Genomic DNA, 19,075 nt, shown 5'->3' with positions numbered 1-19,075 from the left:
CTGCTCCCCCCTGGAGCCTCAGCCTGCCAGCAGCAGGAGTTACAGCTGCTTCCACACCCTCTGCACCCTCTTGAATTTCCATCACTGGTGCTGCCCTACTCCAGAAGAGCTGTCACTTTGTGTGAGCATGGCACGGGCCCATAGCCTTGGTTTTCTCTTTTAGTTCTCTGCTTATTTGGGCAATGCTTGACCTGGTGCCTTTTATCTTGGATCAAGTTTCCACCATAGAAAGGAGGGCTGGTCTGCTGTGGGTTGTCCCAGGTGGTGGCACATCCTGGCAGACTGGGAGGGTTCAGTTTCCTCCTCGTTCTGGGGATGTTTCTGGCACCTGGGGGCTTTGGGTGTAGCCAAAGCAGGTTCCTGTGCTGAGCCCCATCCCAAGGGAAATGTGGCCTTTCCTGGGGTCAGCACTCTTGGGTGGCACTATTTGTTTGCTCAGACAACACAGCAAAGCCACTGACCTCGTTACTCCTCTCTTCCTTACTGAGTCACTCCCGAGCTCATTCTGAACTTTGCTCGTGCCAATGACTAATTACTCCCTAACTCTTTTTTCCTGCACTCTGCCCTTTCAACTGGAGGAGCGGGATGGCCGTGGGCAGTGTTTTGGGTGGGTTATTCTGGTTTGGATCCCGAAGTTACCTGGGTGTGAGACTGAGGCTGCTGTAGGGCCGGGGGCGACAGGGCCGGGCCGGGACTCGAACCCGAATCTCCGGCTCTCCAAGCCGACGCCTTCCCCTCTCGCCCACAGCCGGGGGGCGGGGCTCACCCCGGCCCCGCCCTCAGCCCGCCCCCGCGCGGGCGCGCCTGACGACAGCTGCAAAGCACTTTTTCAGCAGCCGCAAGTGAGGTGAGTCGCGGCCCCGCGGCGCGGGGGGGGTCGGAGCCCCCCCGGCCCCTCAGGTCGGGCCGGGCCCAGCGGCGGCGCCGTGCCCGCTCCCCCTCCCCGCCGGGGCCGCAACGCCCGCAACGCCCGCGCTCCGGCACCGGGCGGGGCGGGGGGCGCGGGTGGCGGGGCCGCGGGGCGGGGAGGGGCGGCCGGCGGCGGCAGCGGCGGCGCCCGCGCCTCCCCCGGAGCCCGGCGCGGTGCCCGGCGCTGCCCCGGGGCTGGGGGCGGCCGGTCGGTCCCCTCAGGGGGCGGTGGTGGGGCCGGGCTCGGGCTGCCCGCTTCCCCGGCGCTTCCCTCCCGCGTCCCTCCGCAGGGGTCCGGCGCCGCGCCCCGGTGACCGCCGTGCCAGCCCGCGGCCTCCGCGCTACCGGAGCCAATGCTCGATCTGGAGGTGGTGCCCGAGCGCTCTCTGGGGAACGAGCAATGGGAGTTCACCTTAGGTAAGTGTGCTCTACCCCCGGCCTGCGCTCTGGGGGTCCGTAGGGGCTCTCCCAGCGCTCTCGGAGAGCTGGGGAGAAAAAAGGGAGCGAGAGGCAAAGCTCGTCTTTCGCTGTCGTTAAAAATACCAGAGTACGAGCTTTAAGGATTTCCTTGTAGTTCATAGTTTCACCTTTAGCTTTTGCGTGCCAGCTCGTGCTTTGTTTATCTGATTGTGTGCTTTCATCTGCTCGTTTGCTTTCTTTTGTCTTGCCGGTAAGACTAGTCATTCTTTTAAATAACTCCGAAAAGAGGAAGCATGAATGTGCTGATTGTCACCTGAATATGTGTCAGGTGATACTTGCTCTAACTGCTGTGCTTTTCTGTACAAACCCTTCATAAACATGAGTCGAGTTTCACAATTTCTTTGTGTCGCTGTTGGGTTGCGAAATAGTGAAGAAAGTAAACTTTGGAGATATTTTCTCGGGGTTGGATAACAAGTATTTTTCCCCCCAATCACTTGTATTTTTTCATCTTGCTGAGTAGCCCTTCCCTACCAGTTATTGCTGTAGTTACTGTGATGAGAAAGAACTTTCCCTCAGCTGATGCAAATTTGGCTGGTGCTCAGGCAGGACACTTACATGAGCAGTTGAAACGGGATGATGTGGATTCCTTGGGTGACCTGTGTTTTCAAGCAGATATTGGTAGTCCTTAAAACTCTCAGAAAGTGCTGTAGATGTCACCTTTGCCGAGTGGTTGTGTGACATACCAGTGTTGGCCTCTTTCATTTCCGTTTTGCATCATTGCTGCAGCTCTGTGTGAAGCTGTTGGCGGTGGGGGTTTGGTGGGTGTAAACGAGCCCTGTGTGTCACCCTCTGTGCCTGCCTCAACCCGAGTTTCACTCGGGCTGCTGCTCTTGTGACCTGTGGCAGCCAGGGCACAGACACTGTTCCTAAGGACACTGTTACACAGTTGCCCTGAACTAGGCTGGTCCTAAGGAGTGGTGCTGTGCCTTGGGGTTGTTTATGTGAAACTCATCAAACACAAAGGGCTGTTTGTACTGCTGTGCCTTCAGTCAAGTACAACTTGATGGTACAGACAGGGCTCAGTGGCTTCTGGAGGCTAATTATAGCACCCCAGGTCCCACCCTTGGAAATCTGGGTGAACTCCTTGTACCCTAAATGTCCTGTGCTCTCAGCTTGTGTCACCTTCTGCCATCCTTTAGTGCCTGTGTTACCTAATGAAAAGCAACCTCCAGCTGCCTACCCTGACTGTCTGCATAAATACAGAGTACCAGCTCCCCTTCATTCTCCATATCAAAACAAGAAAGGGAAAATGTTCTTCCTTTTCCCAAGGAAAGCCTGTCAGTGCAGTCTCATGGTTAACATTTCCAGTGTCTCTGTGTGTGTGCACAAACACACACATGCATAGATGTGAGAGGAGGAAACTCAGCTGTATTTCTTGGAGTAAACATAGCCACCACGTGATGTGTCTAATATATAATTAGCATGACCTGCTGGTGCAGAGCAGGAGGCTGCCTGGGTCTGAGGATACTTGACAGTGTCCTGCAGCAGCAGTGGTGTGTGAGGATTGTCCCTGCTGACAGAGCTGAGGCAGTGCTGCTGTCAGTGGGGCTCTCACTGCCAGCCCTGTTCCACTCGTTATTTGTTTAGCTCTGCTCTTAGCAGAACTAATGGCAGTATTCCTGAACTGCTGCTGACTCTGGCTTCCAGTACTGTGCCCACAATGGAGATGACTGAGGGGAAATGCCAGGAAAATTTTGTACATGACTTTTTGGATGCTGTTTCTGGCTCCAGTGTTGACTCACTATGTGACTAGAGCATGAAAAAATTAACTGAGACTGAGTTTAGATACCTGTGCCACTGTACCTCTTGGGCTGCATTCCTGCTGTTTTAAAGGAGAACAATTAAATACTTACTCTGTAGTGCCTATAGCTATATTGTTAGTGTTTGAGATGTATAATTTCTAAGGCATACTTGCATTTCTCTTGGGCTTTATACTTTCTTTTCCTACCAAGTATCACATATATTTATTTAATGCCTTATGATTTATCTTAGATTTTCTTTTATCTTTCTCCTAATCTTTATTCACTTCTCTATCCCCATCCCTTCAAGCCACACAGTCTTAGCATAGGCTGATGCTTCAAGCCATGTTATGTTCCTGACCAGTGTATGTGAGAGAACTGCTTGTATCACTCCAGCATTTAGAAGAGGGAAGGTCTGTGACAGAGGAGCCCTAGCACTGGTCTTTGTGGGCATTACTGCCATGGCTCAGTTTGGTTCACTGTCTGATGTGCTGGAAACCATGTTTGCTTCCCCATTCCCCCTGACTGGTGAGCAAGGGAAAAAGAATTCTTTGTTTTCCTCTTTGACTGCAAAGGCTGACGAATGTTGAGGAAAAAGGGGATGTTGTGTGTGAGAAGACTGGAGAAAAATAACCCATTTTTTTATTCCTCCTTTGACTTTCTAGAAGCAAATGGAGGCAAAGGGAGGATATTGGCTGTTCAACACATTTTGGGTCCTGTAAACTGTTCCTGGAGAATTTGGGTTGCTCGCTGTAGCTCTGCTAAGCAGCTGCATGGCCAAATCTGATTCTCAGTGGCTGAAAACTGGACCAAGGCAGTCCATGTCCATTTGCTTGTGGCTTGAGAAGGCTGTGAGTAAGAGAGTCACATGAGCCATCTGTTTGCACACTTAGCAGCCCAGGATTGCATCAGTTTAGGTGAACTTGGTGTTTCTGCACTTCTTGAGCTGGCTGCTTTCTGACTGAATCCCCACAGGCTGCTGGCACCATTGGCCCCTGGGTCCTGTCAGCCTGTGCCACTGGTTTATGTTTTAACTGAGCCCATGGTCTGCAGCTCTTATCAATACTGACTTAGAACGTGGGTTTTGTACTCTTCAGTCAACCTTACTTTGTTTCTGTATTCATACTTTTTGCTAGGTTGAGAAATGTGGAACTTCTACAGCAGCATCTTTGATCTTAGCTTCTTGCTGCTATTCATGTTTCTATTCCATTTTAAAATATTATCCAATACATAATAACTGTCATCTTCAAACTCTGCTGCCTAGACTGCAAGGCAACTGCTATTTCCTAGATAATAGGAAACAGTGCTGCTTTATTGTGTGGCTCTGCATTTTAATTTCATTATTGTTATTAAAATAATAACTCTTTTTAATTTAATATCATCTACTGATGTATAATTTCTAGCTGTAAACCAAATTGACCCCAAGATTATGGGCTAAGGTGAAAACCAGCTTTGCAGACAGGTTTGTATGTGGTATTTGCAAATTGAATCACTGTAGTTCTAATCTGTACATCTGTTTTACCAAAACTTGATTTCATCATTTCAGCAAAGCTGCAATATATGGGTGTGACAATGAAAATTATATTTTTGGGGTTTTTTCAGTGTTATGCCATTATTACTTTAAAGCAGTACCCATGGTGAGCTAGGTGTGTATGTTATAAATAGATATACATGAAAAGAGAGTTTTCTCACTTTGATACTGTAGATAATGTTTAAAAGGACATGACATATTGTCTGAGTTTGGTTGGTGTAGCAAGTAATTAAAAGTTTTGAATGTAATAAATGTAGGTTCAGAGGTAAATGATGCCTAATCAGGCCAACTTTCTTAACATTTAAGAACTAGAAATAGAAAAGGACAGGGCAAGGAATGGAAATAAAATGTCAGATAACAAATCTAAATTGACTTGCAGCAGTTAGTAGGAAAATTAAACTTCACAATTATGAGCTCATAACCTCACTTTATAAATGCCTGCTTTGAACCCAGGAATGTGATCACATTTCATTTGGAAAGGCAACAAAGGTTTTTAGTGTGATAAATGATGAGATGATGTGGTGTTATTTTTTTCTGCAGAATCAGCTGTTCCATTCTGCTTTCAAAAATATATAATTGTAAAGATAAGATGTACACTAAGGAAAGAAAAAAAAAGCCCTTGAAATTGTGTGAGGGGCTGAGTGACTATAAGTGTACTGCCTCAATTGAACCAAATTTTTAGTATGTATATCCTGTCTGTAAAGTGAGAAGATAAAGTTTCTTCCTTGACACAAGTAGAGCCATATCAGCAGCTAATGTGGCCTCTTGGGTTGGAGGGGAATCATTGCTCTGTGTTAGTGTTTGTCTGTGTCTGGTGTGAGTGCCCAGTGCTCCACCAGGGCTGATAAAGTGTGCAACAGGAGGTGTTTCAGGAGCTATTGAATGTGTGTAGGAGTGCCCTAGCCAGCTCCAGGGGCGTTTGATGGGCTCTTTTATCAGTTTGATGGGCTATGTTATCACTTATTGGACTGATGACCCCCAAAAGCAGAAAACTTTGTGCACAGGCTGTGGCAAGCTCCTTGCACTCTCTGCTTGAACTTTGCTGTTTCATTTTGTGTCTAGAGAGACTTTTTTTCATATATGCCTAACAACTGCTGGACAAACAAAGACTTTTCTGTTTCCAAACACCAGGTCTGTGCTGATACGATGAGTCAGATCAGCTTTGTTGACCACATACCTTTCTGTTGTAACTCAGTATTTGCTGATGGTGGCTTGGTTACCTCATGTGTAACCTTGCTGTCAAAAACCTTTGTGAACTGGTTTGTGCACTGAAGAAAACCTGTTTTTATTTCCAGGAATGCCGTTGGCTCAGGCTGTAGCAATTCTTCAGAAACACTGTCGCATTATCAAAAACGTCCAGGTTCTCTACAGCGAGCAGGTGAGCAGGCATGGGCTGCCCAGGAAAGGCTCCTCATGCTGAATGAAGACATCCTTTGTGCTCTTGTACGTTTTGGGGAGAGTTGTGGGGCTGCTTGAAATCGAGCTACACCAAATGATCACCACCACGTGAGAGATGCAGCTCTTATAAGTTTCTTGTCAGATGTAATAATCCTCAGCACAGCAGTACAGTGATTTAATGACTGTCAGTTTTGTACATGCAGTGGAGGAGTGGCATTGTTTTCCCTTTAAAAAGTGAAATGTTATGTAATTAGCTGGACAATTTAATTCTAGTCTATTTACTTTATCATTGTGAAGTGGTGCTGCAATTTAAAGAACTGAATCACTCATTATTTTCTGCTTTTGTGTTTGGTCCAGTGGTGATGAGCCCCATGAAAAACCTTCTGCACCTTTTCTCTGCATCTGCAAATTTGTCTGCAGAAAGTGGGTGCAGTGATTTAAGCCAGCTATAAATGTTTTAATAATTTTTCATAACTCAGCAGTAAGTTCCTGATATGTTTGACTTCCATCAAGAAGTAAAACCCTTCTGCTAGATGAAGTAAAATGTGTTATTCTGATGGAAGTGTAAGGGGAGATAGGACAAAGGACTCTCAGATGTCTCAAGGGACTCTCCAGATGTTTTATGTGCAATGCATGTTAATAAGATGATGATATTCATATGTTGCAAATTTGCATCAGGAAAAAGGCAGAGTGTGTACAATGTTAGTTTGTATCAAAACAAGGATTCAGGCCTTGTGCATTTGCAGTGAGTACTGAATGGCTAAGAACAACCTTGACTCTGCTGTTCAGTGCTGGATACATATTTCATGTTACTAAATGAATTATCTTTTTTTTTTTATCACTTCATGTGGATTTATGGGTTTTCTGATGACTGAATTGCAAATCTGGCTCCTTGTGCTTAATGCATGGGAGCATCCATCTGGCAGTGAGCACATTGCTTGTTTTTTGTATTCTTTGTAGGGTTTTAGTTTTTCTTGTCACAGTGCATTTGAATTATTTCTAGAATTGTTTGGATAAATGATGAGATTCCTATGAGATTGCAGTTCCACTCAGATTGTAGAATCACAGAAGGATTAGTGGTTCAGTGCTAGCAAACAGAGGTGTACCACTCCTTGGTTTTTTACACCTCTTGGAAAGTTACATTGTTCTTGACTGTGTACACTAAACTTCTATTCTCGTTGCAGAGGGCAGGTTTAGTGGTTTGGGGTTTTTTTTCCCCAAAATGTAATAAGTGTAAAGATGTTTTAGCACCTGCATAGTCTAACAAAATATTTCTTCCAATCTCTCTGGAATAGTTCTGATGATTATTTTTTTTTCCTGTATATTATTGCAATTCACTGCCTGCTATTTTTTTTTTCACACACCACTCAGGGCCTGCATTTGACTGTCTGGCTCTGTCCTCACCCTTGTGCAGAGTGTCATGCATTTCATTAGCAGCTGAGCACAAAGAGCTCAGTTCTTAGAAGATTCAAAGCCTTAAATTAACTTTGCCATGCACAACTTCTGTCTCAAAAAACTGTACCTGAACAGCCTTCATGTTTTTCCTCTTTGCCTTGTAAAAGAATGCCTTTGAGCACTGTGATCAAATGTTATTTAAAGCTGTTGCATCTCTAAATTTGAATTTCTGATCCTGGAACTCCAGCAGTGAGTATTTCCTTTCAAAAATTTATATGGCAATTAAATGCAATTAGATCTGCCTGTGGTGTTCTCTTTAACTTGACATAAATGGGATGCCCGAACTGTGCCAAAAAAGCTTGATGAATCCTTTTCTGTGAATAAGAGAATTTTAACTCATTTTTGGTCAGTTTAAGTGGGGTTGCCTAATTGCCTAAAATAATTGCCTTTGTTTTCCTGAGCTTCTTCCTCTGGATTGTGGTTGATGGGATTGTTCAGTGATAACAGTTTTTCCTGCATCTTTGTGTAGATCAGCAATATAACTGCAGATCTGTGGTGCTTCCTTCAGGAAGGTCTCTCCTGTTGCTTCTTGGCATCATCTTTCATACTTGAGGTTCTGTTTTGTGTATTGAAAGTCACATGAACTAAATTTGTGCCCTTGAATCTTTCCATGTATTAGAAAATATGCCAGCATAGAACAGAAGCTATTTGCTGTACTAATTATCAAGCTTTTCCTCAGATGTTTGGGGTTTTTTTTCCATCCACTCAAAAGTACTTGTAATGCTCTCATTAATTTTGGAATAACCTTATGGAAACTATTTAGAAACCAATGAAATGCAGAGCATATCCCATAGCAGAACAACTCAGCTGGTGTATTTGAATGCCAGATTACAAGGTTTTTTTGCTCTGTCTGTAGCCTTTCTAAATTAGATTTATAAGGGATTAGAAAATGACTGTCATGATCAACATTAGGCCTTTTTATCTCAAGCTTATAGTTCTGTTGCAGTGCTGCTTCAGTTCTACACAGAGCCATACAAGTTTGTCAGCAAGAGTGAGGTGCCATCAGTTGATGGCATTGTGTGAATTGTTGTGAAAGTTTCATTTAGGACAGAGTTGACCCAGCAGCTCACTGGTGTTCAGGAAAGATGGGCTCAAACTGGACCAGCTTCAGGAAAAGCTGCTGCAGTGATCCAGGGGAACAGGAAATCTGCATCACAGGGGATGGAAAGCCCCATGGTTTATTTTAACTTAGTGTGATGTGAGGTCTAGGACCTGATTACTTGGCTGTATGGTTTGGGAAGGGGTGGGACATGCACATGGAAATGCTCAGAAAGTGTCAAGGCTAGAAGACAGTGCTGGTGTGAGGAAATTGAGGATGAGAATTGAGCTTTTGACAGTCAAACCCCAGAGCTCCTCTGAGTAGAGCAAAGTAAGATAGCTTATGCTTAATTCATGAAAGGGCTCTATGGTGTGGCTGTCCACTTTAGAAGCCTTTATTTACCCCAGTTGTCCATCCCCATTCTGTTTTTTAGCTAGCAAACTGCCTGGTGCAGTTCTAGGGCATGAATCTTGCTGCCTGCCTGCCATTCAACCTTTTTTCTCCTCTGAGACAGCTGTGGGGGATAGAGCATTTTGAAGCAAAAGTGCTTTAGATGGTACATGATCAAAAAGCTGAACTGGGGCCAAGTGACTGTGTCTGTGTGCATTGTCCTGGTGGAGCAGGGAGCAGCTTCCCCAGCAGACTGGGGGGGGTGTAGAGCCTATACAGACACCAGCAAAGCCAGAGGAATGTCTCCTATTGACTCCAGCAGACTGCAAATTAAGCCTTTAGTTGTTATGATTCACAGTAACTAAGGAAACCTAAATTCACAACATGAGAGTCTGAAGCCTTCCTTTTGATGCCTGAAAAAGACTGTGACAGTTTGATTTTTGAAGTGGAAAGCCATCTCTTTGTCAAGCACATGCCTGGGTCTGATGGGAGCCTTGGTATTTTTGTGCACCAAGAATGAAACAGAGGCTGTCCCTAGATGATGAAATCTCTGATGCTAAACTGGGAATGTTAATTTTCAAGGTGGGGTTTTGTTTGTTTTTCTTTTTTTTAAATGGGGTTGGGAGTTGTATTGTTTTGAGTTTTGTTGGGGTTTTTTTTCCCCCCCACTTACAGTAGTGCACAAAGTACTCTTAGGAGTTTTTGCAGGGCACAGATATTATACAGGCACTTCTATTTCTTTTCATAAGGAAATGGAAGGTTTTAAGAGGTTTGGCCAAATGTATTTTAGTTATGCTTATTCATTGAACAAGTGATTGTTTTCTGAGGTAGTTTTGTTGTTCTAAAGTAACCAATTTATACTTTTACAGTGATGTATATCTTAAAGAACTCTTGAAATTAGAAGCCTAACAGCTTTTTTCTTTGCTTTTACAGTCACCTCTTAGCCATGACCTCATCCTTAACCTGACTCAGGATGGAATCAAACTGCTGTTTGATGCTTTCAATCAGAGACTTAAGGTAATAAAACACCCCTCCTGCAAGCAGACAATGCACACCAAAACCCTGGGATGTATTGACACTTAGCAGAGCATAAGTGGCTCCTGTAGACATTTAATTTGTGTTATGTAGAGTGCTCCCTGTGATTGTGAACTGCATTTCTTCAGTCTGGGATTTAAATCTTTGTTTCTGGAAGTAAGACACCTTAGCTGTGCTCTGGGGATGTACAAGTGCCACAGAAGTGTGGTGGTGCAGTGTGGCCTCACCCATCCTGTCTTGAGTGGCACAGAAAGTGCACAAGGCCCTTGCTAAAGCTGAGCCTTGGGTTTGAAATCACATCATCATTAATGCAAACCAGACAGTCTTGTTTTCTGGCCAGGTTGTTCCTTTATCTAGGCTGCCATTTTATTTATGAAGTTAAACTTCCTCCTATTCATAGTTTTCATTTTAGCTAGCTTTGCAGAGTACTTGTGTGGCTGTGAGTGTGTGATTCTCCCCAGGAAGCCACATCCAGCCCTCTGGTCAGCAGTTGGCTCCTGCACTGACTCCAGTTTGTTCTGGATGGGTTTTGATTCTTGCAATTGATGTCTCCAGTTCTGCTTTTGTGCTTTTAGGTGACTAAGAGTTGATGTGCATCTCTCAAGCATGCTTAGTGTAGTTAAGATGCAAAATAAAAGGCAGGCTGGTCAATGCCTTCTCATGGCATTTATCCTTGCAAGGTATCTGTAATGGAAAGGGTATTTTTTATCCATACAAAGTGGGCAGCTGTGGGACTGTAGGGGTATGACTACATGGGTATAAATTTTTGAAAACCTCTTAACTGAAGCCTTTAAAATATCTGTGTGTAACTCCTTAGTTATTCAGAGTGGTCCTTTCAGCCAGAGCAGCTGTGCTGAATAATTCTCACTGATTCTCACCTGGTGGGTGTCAATTTCTCTGTGACAGAAGTGTTCAGGTGTTGATTTGGCTAATTGGGTGAGAGTGAGCTGCTCTAACTGCTGTGCTGCTTGACACGTGAAAGCAGAAGTGTGGAGTTAAGTGTGATAGTAAAAAACTGAATGCTTACAGTTTAGGTAAGTCTGGAATATGGTGCTCACATCCATACTTGCAGGGTTTGGAACAGTGGTAGGTGGAGCCCTCTGCCCTTTACTCACATCTAAAATAAAACCAGCAGAAAAATACCCTTCTCCAAAGTTCAGCCATTGCTTTATCCCAAAAATTACTGTAGGAGAGAAGCATGTGATATCAGCTGAAACTCAAGCTATATATATATATATATAAAAAATTGTTGAATAGCAACCCAGATTATTTGTTGAAAATACTTATTTCTCTAAGAATAGGCTGTAACACCATGGTATGCTTGTATTTTTCTAAAAATTTTTATATTATAAAAATACATATTTTGAAGAAAATTTTCAGTGCAAATTGAGCTCAGCTGAGGGACAACTGAGCACTACTCCCCCCAAATTTCTGTTTGTAATTGTAATTGCCTTATGGTAGTTTCTGTTCATGAAGTCTTTCTATAATAATGGTATTCTTGTTTTTAACAAGTTTTTGAATTTACTTATTCAGACTGTGTATGTGGATCCACAGTTTTTAAGAGAATATCTTGAAAATTCTTTGTCAGCTTATGGAATCTTTCTAACTGGATGTAATTCTGCAGGAGACTGAATTCAAAGTTGGCATAATCATTTCAAGTACATGGCTTGCTGACTGGCTTTTCTGGGGAATGTTGCAATCCTGTAGTGGTTTTGAGGTGCTGTAAGCAATGTATGCCATGTATCTTCATCTCCAGTTTCTGAGGGTCTGATTTTGTCACACCCAGTGTGCTAAGAACCAAGCAAGTGCTTTTCTTGCCTTTCTGTATTTCTTGCCTTTTTATCCATGCTTGTCTGTATTTAAAAACTAGTTTTAAAGAAAAAAATAGAAACCCCAAACTCTTCTGGTATGTGTTTCTAGGTTTGTTTTTCCTGTATTATTTTTATTTTTGAAACAATCTCTTCTATTTTGTTGTGGTTCAGTGGTCTAATGATACTTCTGTTTGAACTATGAATAGTCAAGCTGTGTAAATGCATACAGTGCTATGAAAACTCATACTTGTAAAAGTGTCCAGAAAGCTTTCTAGAAGAAATTCAATGGGATCAGTTCAGAAGTGAGCAACAGCACTTGTAAAAAGATACAGTAGTGTAAAGTAAATAATGCCTGTTTTTAAGAGGGTGTGACTGTGTTTTCAGTGTTGCTCAGCAGCAGCAAAACTGGAAAAATCAGGAGGCCTTTATTCTTTGTGTGTGTTTTTTTTTTTTTTAATACACACTTGCTAATAAATTTGACTATGAAAGAGATTGAAATATAGGCTACTAAGATGGAAAATCTTGGCAATTCCAAGGAAGCTGGTGCAGGAATTAAGTCAGCAATATTCCTAAGAAGTTTCCTCCCCTTTTTCAGGGAGAAGGGGAAAGACACTTTCAGTAGCCAGAGTGTTGCAGGAGATGTTGCTGATGTGAATTGGTAGATCCAGGACCAGATTCTGAAAGCAATTTTAGCATTAAGGTCTCTCATGTGTCCTCCCTCTGAGGTGGAGACAGAGTTGGCTTTCATAGCATTGGTCTGTTATTGCTGGTAACAGACACCTGAACATTTTTGTAAGTCTTTGTAGTAATTATCAAAACAGTGAGTGTGAGGAAACATCAGCTTTTACTCATTTAAAGCAACTGTGTAGTAACCCATCAGTGAACAGTCCTTGGTCTCAGTGAATGTTCTCTGCACACAGAATCACACTGGTCCTTTTGTCAGTGTAGCTGCTTAATTTAGAGAAGAATTTTTTTCAAGTGCTCTGGCCTAGTCTTCATTGTGAGTTTCATGACTTATGAGATCCTTTGACTGCCATGAATTTTTGCTAGGTTTTACTTGTTTATTCCTGTGCTGTTGGTAAAAAGAAATGTTGATTTGAGTTGATCTGTTTGAGTTTTGGGAAGAGGACTGTTGGCAAACTGGTGCCTGTTGGCTGCTGTCAGGGTGTTTCTCCTGGGGGGAACCACATTTGTGCCCCTGCAGTTCTTTGTGCACTGCTCCTGGTGTTCAGCTCATCCTTCTGTCTTGCACTGTGCAGTTTTGGTAGAACTTCAGGAGGGTGCCCAGTGCACACAGCAGTGGCTGCAAAACAAAATCTGGGGTGGGGCTGGTTCTCTCTATTTTCAGAAAAAATTTTGTGGAGGGAAAAGATGTGCAAGAGCACTAAAAAAACCAGTAAAATCAGTCCTAGCTTTTCATAAAAGTAGCCTTTGTTTTTTAATAGGCTTTAACAGTGAAGGAAATCTGGACCTGTCAACTGCACTTGAATTAAAATACTAGATAACTAGGTTTTTCCAAGAAGCATAATTCCAAGTGTATTTTATTAAGAAGAAGGATGTTTGTTGTCTTGTTGGTTCTGCCAAAATGTTAATTTGTTACTTGCTTTGTGCCCTACTTGTTGCTTATATTTTGAAATGCCATTAAATGTTGATTTATTTTTTTTCTAAATATATATAGAAGTAGTGGTTTAAACATGGCAAGTTGTTTTATTTAGGGTTATTTGCTGGGCATCTCCCAAAACCAAGACTTCCTCCTCAGCTGGTGATATTTTTAGGTTTTAAAGCCACACTTGGTAGCAAGCTCCCTGGGAAATTCTGCTTTATTCTCTTGCTGAAGAGTGCGTCCTGCCAGAATCTGCCAATTATTTGTTGGAGGATTATACAAAACAAAAATCATGTTTTACCTTTGCTTTATGGTGGTTATGAGCTGTGTGTGTTTTCTTTTCCTGCTGACACAGGAACATGTATGTAAGGTGGAAGAAGCTTGTGTTTTTCCATGGCTCCTTGCCAAAAATCATCTGCTTAAAGCCCAGTATAGCCTCAAAATCCATTGGCAGTCATAAAAGTCATATGATCTCAGATGCATATTTGCAGTAATGTATTCACAACAAAGGATCCATATCTTATATTTTCTGCAGAGAGGAAATCTCCTTGGAATATTCAGTGAGGTTTAAAGCATTTTCTGAATATCAGAACTGGATATTACTGCTTGCCCTGATTCCTTGTGGGCTGTTTTTCTGATTGTCTTCTGTAATGCTTGGCGAGGTTGCAAGATATCTAAACTATAATTGAAATGGGATATTACTGCTAAGCCTTGATGTGTTCATCTTTTACTTTAGAAGAGCTGGAAAGTTACAGCAATGCAGTCAGTGTAAGGCCTTTGTGCCCTCACAGGCATTCTTCAGGGTAATAGGAGCAACCCAGGGAATGGCCCATTGGCATTCATCAGAGGATTCCCTAATTAGCTAATCCTTGCTTTCCTTTGAATTTGTTTGAGTAAGCTTTGTAGAAATCATGATCCTGATGTGTCAGTGACAGGATTTCTTCCTGCAGGCAATGCTGATATACATGGGGTATGGGGGTTCTCTCCTGAACCCAGGGTTGTTCAGCCCTTATTTCAGATGTGCAGTTGTTGAGTCAGTTTTTGAAGTTTGATCTCTGACACTGTGGTTTATCATGGCAGAGTTCTGTAAGAGGGGGACCAAGCAGCACTGGCTAGTCTTGCCCTTTGACAAGGATTTATCTCTGTAATGATTTGCAAGTATCTGAACTATAGCAATGTTTCTGTTTCCTGTGTTTCAGGTGATTGAAGTTTATGACTTGACTAAGGTGAAGTTAAAATATTGGTAAGTGGTTTAAGACCTCCCATGATTTCCTCTTGGTTAGAATGGCTGGTTTTACTCACTTTTTTAAAGTCCTGAATGCATTTTTTCTATTATTCATTTTAAAAATCAAAAATAGCTGTCATGAAGGAGTGTGCATAATCATCCTTTCTTGAACATGGCACTCAGTTAAATTATGAGTTTACTCTTCAGTCTTGGAGACTTCTTAAAATTTAGATGTGGTATTGCCATTAGTAAATGTTTGTAGCATCTGTTTGGCTTCCTTCAGGCAGATTAACTCTGTTTTCTTTTTCAGTGGTGTCCATTTTAACTCTCAGGCAATTGCTCCAACCATAGAACAAATTGATCAGTCATTTGGAGCAACACATCCAGGAGGTAAGCCAAAAAGTTTCTGAGAAGCACACCTAGCCTGGCAGACTTCTTTCTAGGAATCCTTTCCAGTATGTCTGCCTAGAGCAATGTGTAGGCAGTTCTGTTGTCATATGATCTGGAGCTGTGTTCCAGAATGGTCATATCCTTACAGCTGGGAAATCATCTAAAATGTATTGTCACTTCACTTGTGGCTCTTTTTTAAAAGGGAAATGGTGGGGCAGAGAGTCACTGGCACAGAGTGGTGTATTCAGATGTCAGTAATGATCTGTTTTGAACTGCCAGTACCAGAAAACTGTGATCTTTGTTGTTGTTACACGTCCTTATGCATGGTCAGCTCTCAAGCATCCTTAGGGATTGTGTATACCATGAGCACAGACATTTGAGCAGCTCTCTGTGCAGAGGCAGCCAGGGCTGTTTGCTGAGTCTCCATGCTCTGTGAATGTGTTACCCCCCTGCTAGGCAGGAGCAAACATGAGCTGTGTGTGACTGGCTCACACCTCCCTGAGCCCCCTCCCCTACTGGGGGCACTGGGGAGGTGGGCACTCAGTCAATGTGCAGCATGAGCAGAGCCAGGACAAGTTTGTTTCACCTGGCTGAACCCACTCTGACTCTTGCACAGCCCCTTGGCTGTTCCCCCTCTCTGGAGCAGGAAAAAGACTGTCTGTAAGCTCCTTGTTTGTGTATGAAAACGAGGAGTGTATTTCAGGGGGTTCCTAGGCCATGAAAATAAGCCAGTGGAGAAACTTTTGAACTTTATAATTAAACTGCCTGGGAACTTTCAAGAAATGGAGCCACAAACTGGCACAACAAGGAAGAGTTTTACCTCCATATAGTCAAGATACCATTTTCAGAGGCTCATTTTCTATTTTTAGCTGAAGCCAGTCCATTTGCAGTAGTCAGGCTGATCCCAAACAGGCGAATGTTCTTTGTGATGGATGGTGATTGCATATCCAGCCTTTGTCTCTGCAGACAATCTCTTACACATTACAGAACAGGATTTATTAACTGGGGAGGGTCATGTGGGTAGAGCAGTATTATTGCATAAAAGCCTGCAGTAGTAGCTGAATATCAGATTGAGATAAATGAAGCTTGGAACATTTCTAGCTGTAATACTCCAAGGACCAGAATAAACCTTTCTAAATTTTGGTCCTCACATTAACAGTTCCTCTTAGACAGAAGCTCTGAACTCTATGGTTAGATCTATTATGGAAATGGTATGTACAAGAAACTGTAGAAATAAAGGGTAAAAGTGGTTCCATGTCCTGGGTGGGTTATAATTTTTATTTATTCTGTGATTATGTTTTATTTGCAATTATGTAGAAGTGGAGCACTTCCAAAATTGTGGTATTATGAACTGTAAAAATACATATCCAGCCATAAGCTTTGCCTGTGATAGTGATGGCATATTTTATTACTGCATAAAATTGTATGCAAGCACTTAAAAACATAGTTTGGCACCACATGTCCTTGTGCTGAATTTGCAGATCTTGTGCATCTGTCATATTCAATTAAGAAGACTTGCATGCTTGCTTCATCTGGTGATAGTTTTTCATAACGTCTTTTCATCTGGTGACATGTAGATAAGAAAATGTATTTATTAAAATGCTGGCCTCTATTACCATTTCACTGGTATATTTGCTTGGTATATTCAAGTTTCCTCATTGGAAAAATACTTCTTCCATTTACAGCCTACTTAGCAGAAGTAAATGCTCTGTATTAAGCTGCCTGTCACAAACAGTTTGAACTGTATTATGCAACTCAAGTTTTTGATAACTCTTTTTTTCCTTTGGCTTTTCTGAAACAGAAAGGTGAAGAAGGAGAATGGTTTTCAGCGTGGGGAAGGATGGTGATGGTGTTTTCATGTCCCATAAAAATTAGAGCTGGGATGGGAGGAGAAACCTTCCTCTTAATGTGACCAAAGCACTAAATACTAGGTTTCATGAATGAAAGGAATATAACCACCCCTTTACTTCTCTGTGCTAATGCTCCTCCAAACCACCAATGCAAGCACTTCAAACTTTTGTTTTTATCTCTGTTAACTAACCTCCACTAGAATTTCACTCAGAATGTTATCTTTCACTTCAAACCAAGGTGGTTGCAGCAGAACTTTCCTGCAACAGGATACAGTGCTAGTTTCAAAATAAATTTCAAAAGGTTAGCAACAGTTTTGTGTTGAAACCAACCTTCAGTGAGCATTTTTGGTTTTGCCAGATCAGTGGTTTTAAAAAAGAAGAGTCATCAGAAAAATCAATCAGCTTCATTACTTTTTGGCTAATGTTAGTTTGAAACATTGCAGTACCTTTGTCATGGGGCTTTATTGAAATACAACCACTTTGGAGGTCAAGAGCTTCATCAAAGCCAAGATTTTTATCCCACATTTCCATGATTCTCTGACCTGACCTCCTGCTGGGAAGGGCTTGCTTTTGCCAGTGGCTCTATTGAAACCTCATCCTGTCCTGAGTCCTCATGGATGTGGCTTTGTGCCAAAGTGCCATTCAGCAAGGACCAGGGCTGTGGGGCTGGACTCAAGTCATAAGGTAGAACAAAAAGTCCTCCTTCCCACCTACCAAAGGCCTTGCAAGCATGGAGGCGTTGCTGTGCTCTGGCTCTCTCTGACTTCACCTTCCCCTAAGGTGCCAGAGAAGTCTTGTGCTTGATACCAGTAAGAATTGACTTTGGATCTGCCTCTCCTTTTAGTTAAGCTGTGTCCATTTTGCAGCCTTGCTGGTGTTGGTGGTTTTGTCCTGTCAGCTCTACAGAAATATTTCCCAGCTGGTCACACTCTGCTGCCTTCCTGGAAGGCAGACCTCCTCCCTATCCTCAACCCAGAGTGCAGCAGCAAAGAAGCAGTCTTTTTGCTTCTGTCAGCAATTTTGAATGGAATTAGCAGGGTACCTTTAATACAAAAAAATCCTTACCTTGTTCAGTCATGTGGTTGTGATCTATGGTTTTGAGGGAGACATGAGAGAACTTTCCAAGAATAAAAAAACTCCTTGCCCTTTAAACCCAAGCATCAACAAACATTGCAGGGGATGGGAACTGATGCAATTTGTATAATCAGATATCACACTTGGCATGACTAGGGGAAAAATAGTTCTCCAGCTGGCTGTGGGCTTTGGAAAAGATGTATCATAATTTATCACATGAGAGAGATTTGTATAATTTTCCTGCCGATCAAAACATTTCCCTCTCTCCACACGTTTTCCTTTCAGTGACAAGCGTGGAAAAGACTCTTAGCCAGCACATTCTGTAGAAAAGGCAAATGATAACTTTTGAAAGTTTAATGCTTATTGCTCAACTATTTTTTTTCTATCCTGGGTGGCCTGGCATTGTCCAGATACCCTGTGATATGTCTTTTAAGTTGAACATTTGAAAGACATTGTGGGAGGGAGGGAATAAAATATTTCTTTATATGCATTTTCTCTCTATGCTATGTCATTTTAAATTTAACATTGTAAGAAAAAAGGGAATTTTGAGCCTTTGGTATTCCTTTGGTAAAGTGGAAGAAAGCAGCTTCTCTTTTAGAGGGTTTCTTTATTGTTTTAAGCCTCTGGTGTTTTCAAGCTGTCAGATCCTGTGTGTTGCTAGAACACTCTGTTCCCCCAGTGGCTACTGGGCACAGGTTGGAGTTTGTAAAATCAATCCTAAAACAGTTCCCAAGCTCTCAGTCTTCTGGGATTGTTTTTTAATCTTTCCACAGTCTCAGAAAACAGTATGTCTTGTTAGAGTAAGTACTGGGACGACAGTTATTGTTTTCATAGTTGATGTTGTGCAATTGATTGCAATGAATCAGGACATCTCGTGATGTGGTGACAGCTGGAAGTCTGTGCGTGCTCTAATTTATTAGTGCTCTTTGTGGGAGCTGACTGGTTGGCTGCTGTTTCTGGTGATGCTATTTTTAATTATCAGTGTAAATGGTCTAGGACCTGTGTGTCTGAAGCATTTCCTCCTTGGGCTGTGTCAGCGTTACCCGGGAATGCAGGAGCTGACTGGGGCATGGGAGCTCCTCTTGGGAGGAGAGGTGGAAATGCAGGTCACAGGGTGAGCTCTCCTTTGAACTCCCCATGTGTGAA

At 42.6% G+C, this 19,075-nt stretch overlaps 1 protein-coding gene across 5 annotated transcripts in view; it reads left to right on the top strand.

Moving 5' to 3' along the window:
• Positions 1 to 763: 763 nt before the first annotated feature.
• Positions 764 to 19,075, top strand: part of PHAF1 (phagophore assembly factor 1) — a 36,596-nt gene continuing 18,284 nt past the window's right edge. For 3 of the 5 annotated variants that reach the window (XR_013183976.1, XR_013183975.1, XM_054640788.2), the window contains exons 1-5: positions 859 to 1,326; positions 5,955 to 6,037; positions 9,875 to 9,958; positions 14,590 to 14,633; positions 14,926 to 15,005. Coding sequence is in view for 3 of the 5 variants with exons in the window: in XM_054640788.2 (XP_054496763.1) it covers positions 1,263 to 1,326; positions 5,955 to 6,037; positions 9,875 to 9,958; positions 14,590 to 14,633; positions 14,926 to 15,005 (355 nt within the window). In the remaining 2 variants the exon portion in view is untranslated. The other 2 variants (XM_077184866.1, XM_077184867.1) reach the window with 2 other exon arrangements.

Source organism: Agelaius phoeniceus, chromosome 12 (assembly GCF_051311805.1).
Source record: "Agelaius phoeniceus isolate bAgePho1 chromosome 12, bAgePho1.hap1, whole genome shotgun sequence".
Classification (NCBI taxonomy): Eukaryota; Metazoa; Chordata; class Aves; order Passeriformes; family Icteridae; genus Agelaius; species Agelaius phoeniceus.
The sequence above is the reverse complement of the archived record's forward strand: the minus strand, read 5'-3'. Positions and strand labels throughout refer to the sequence as shown.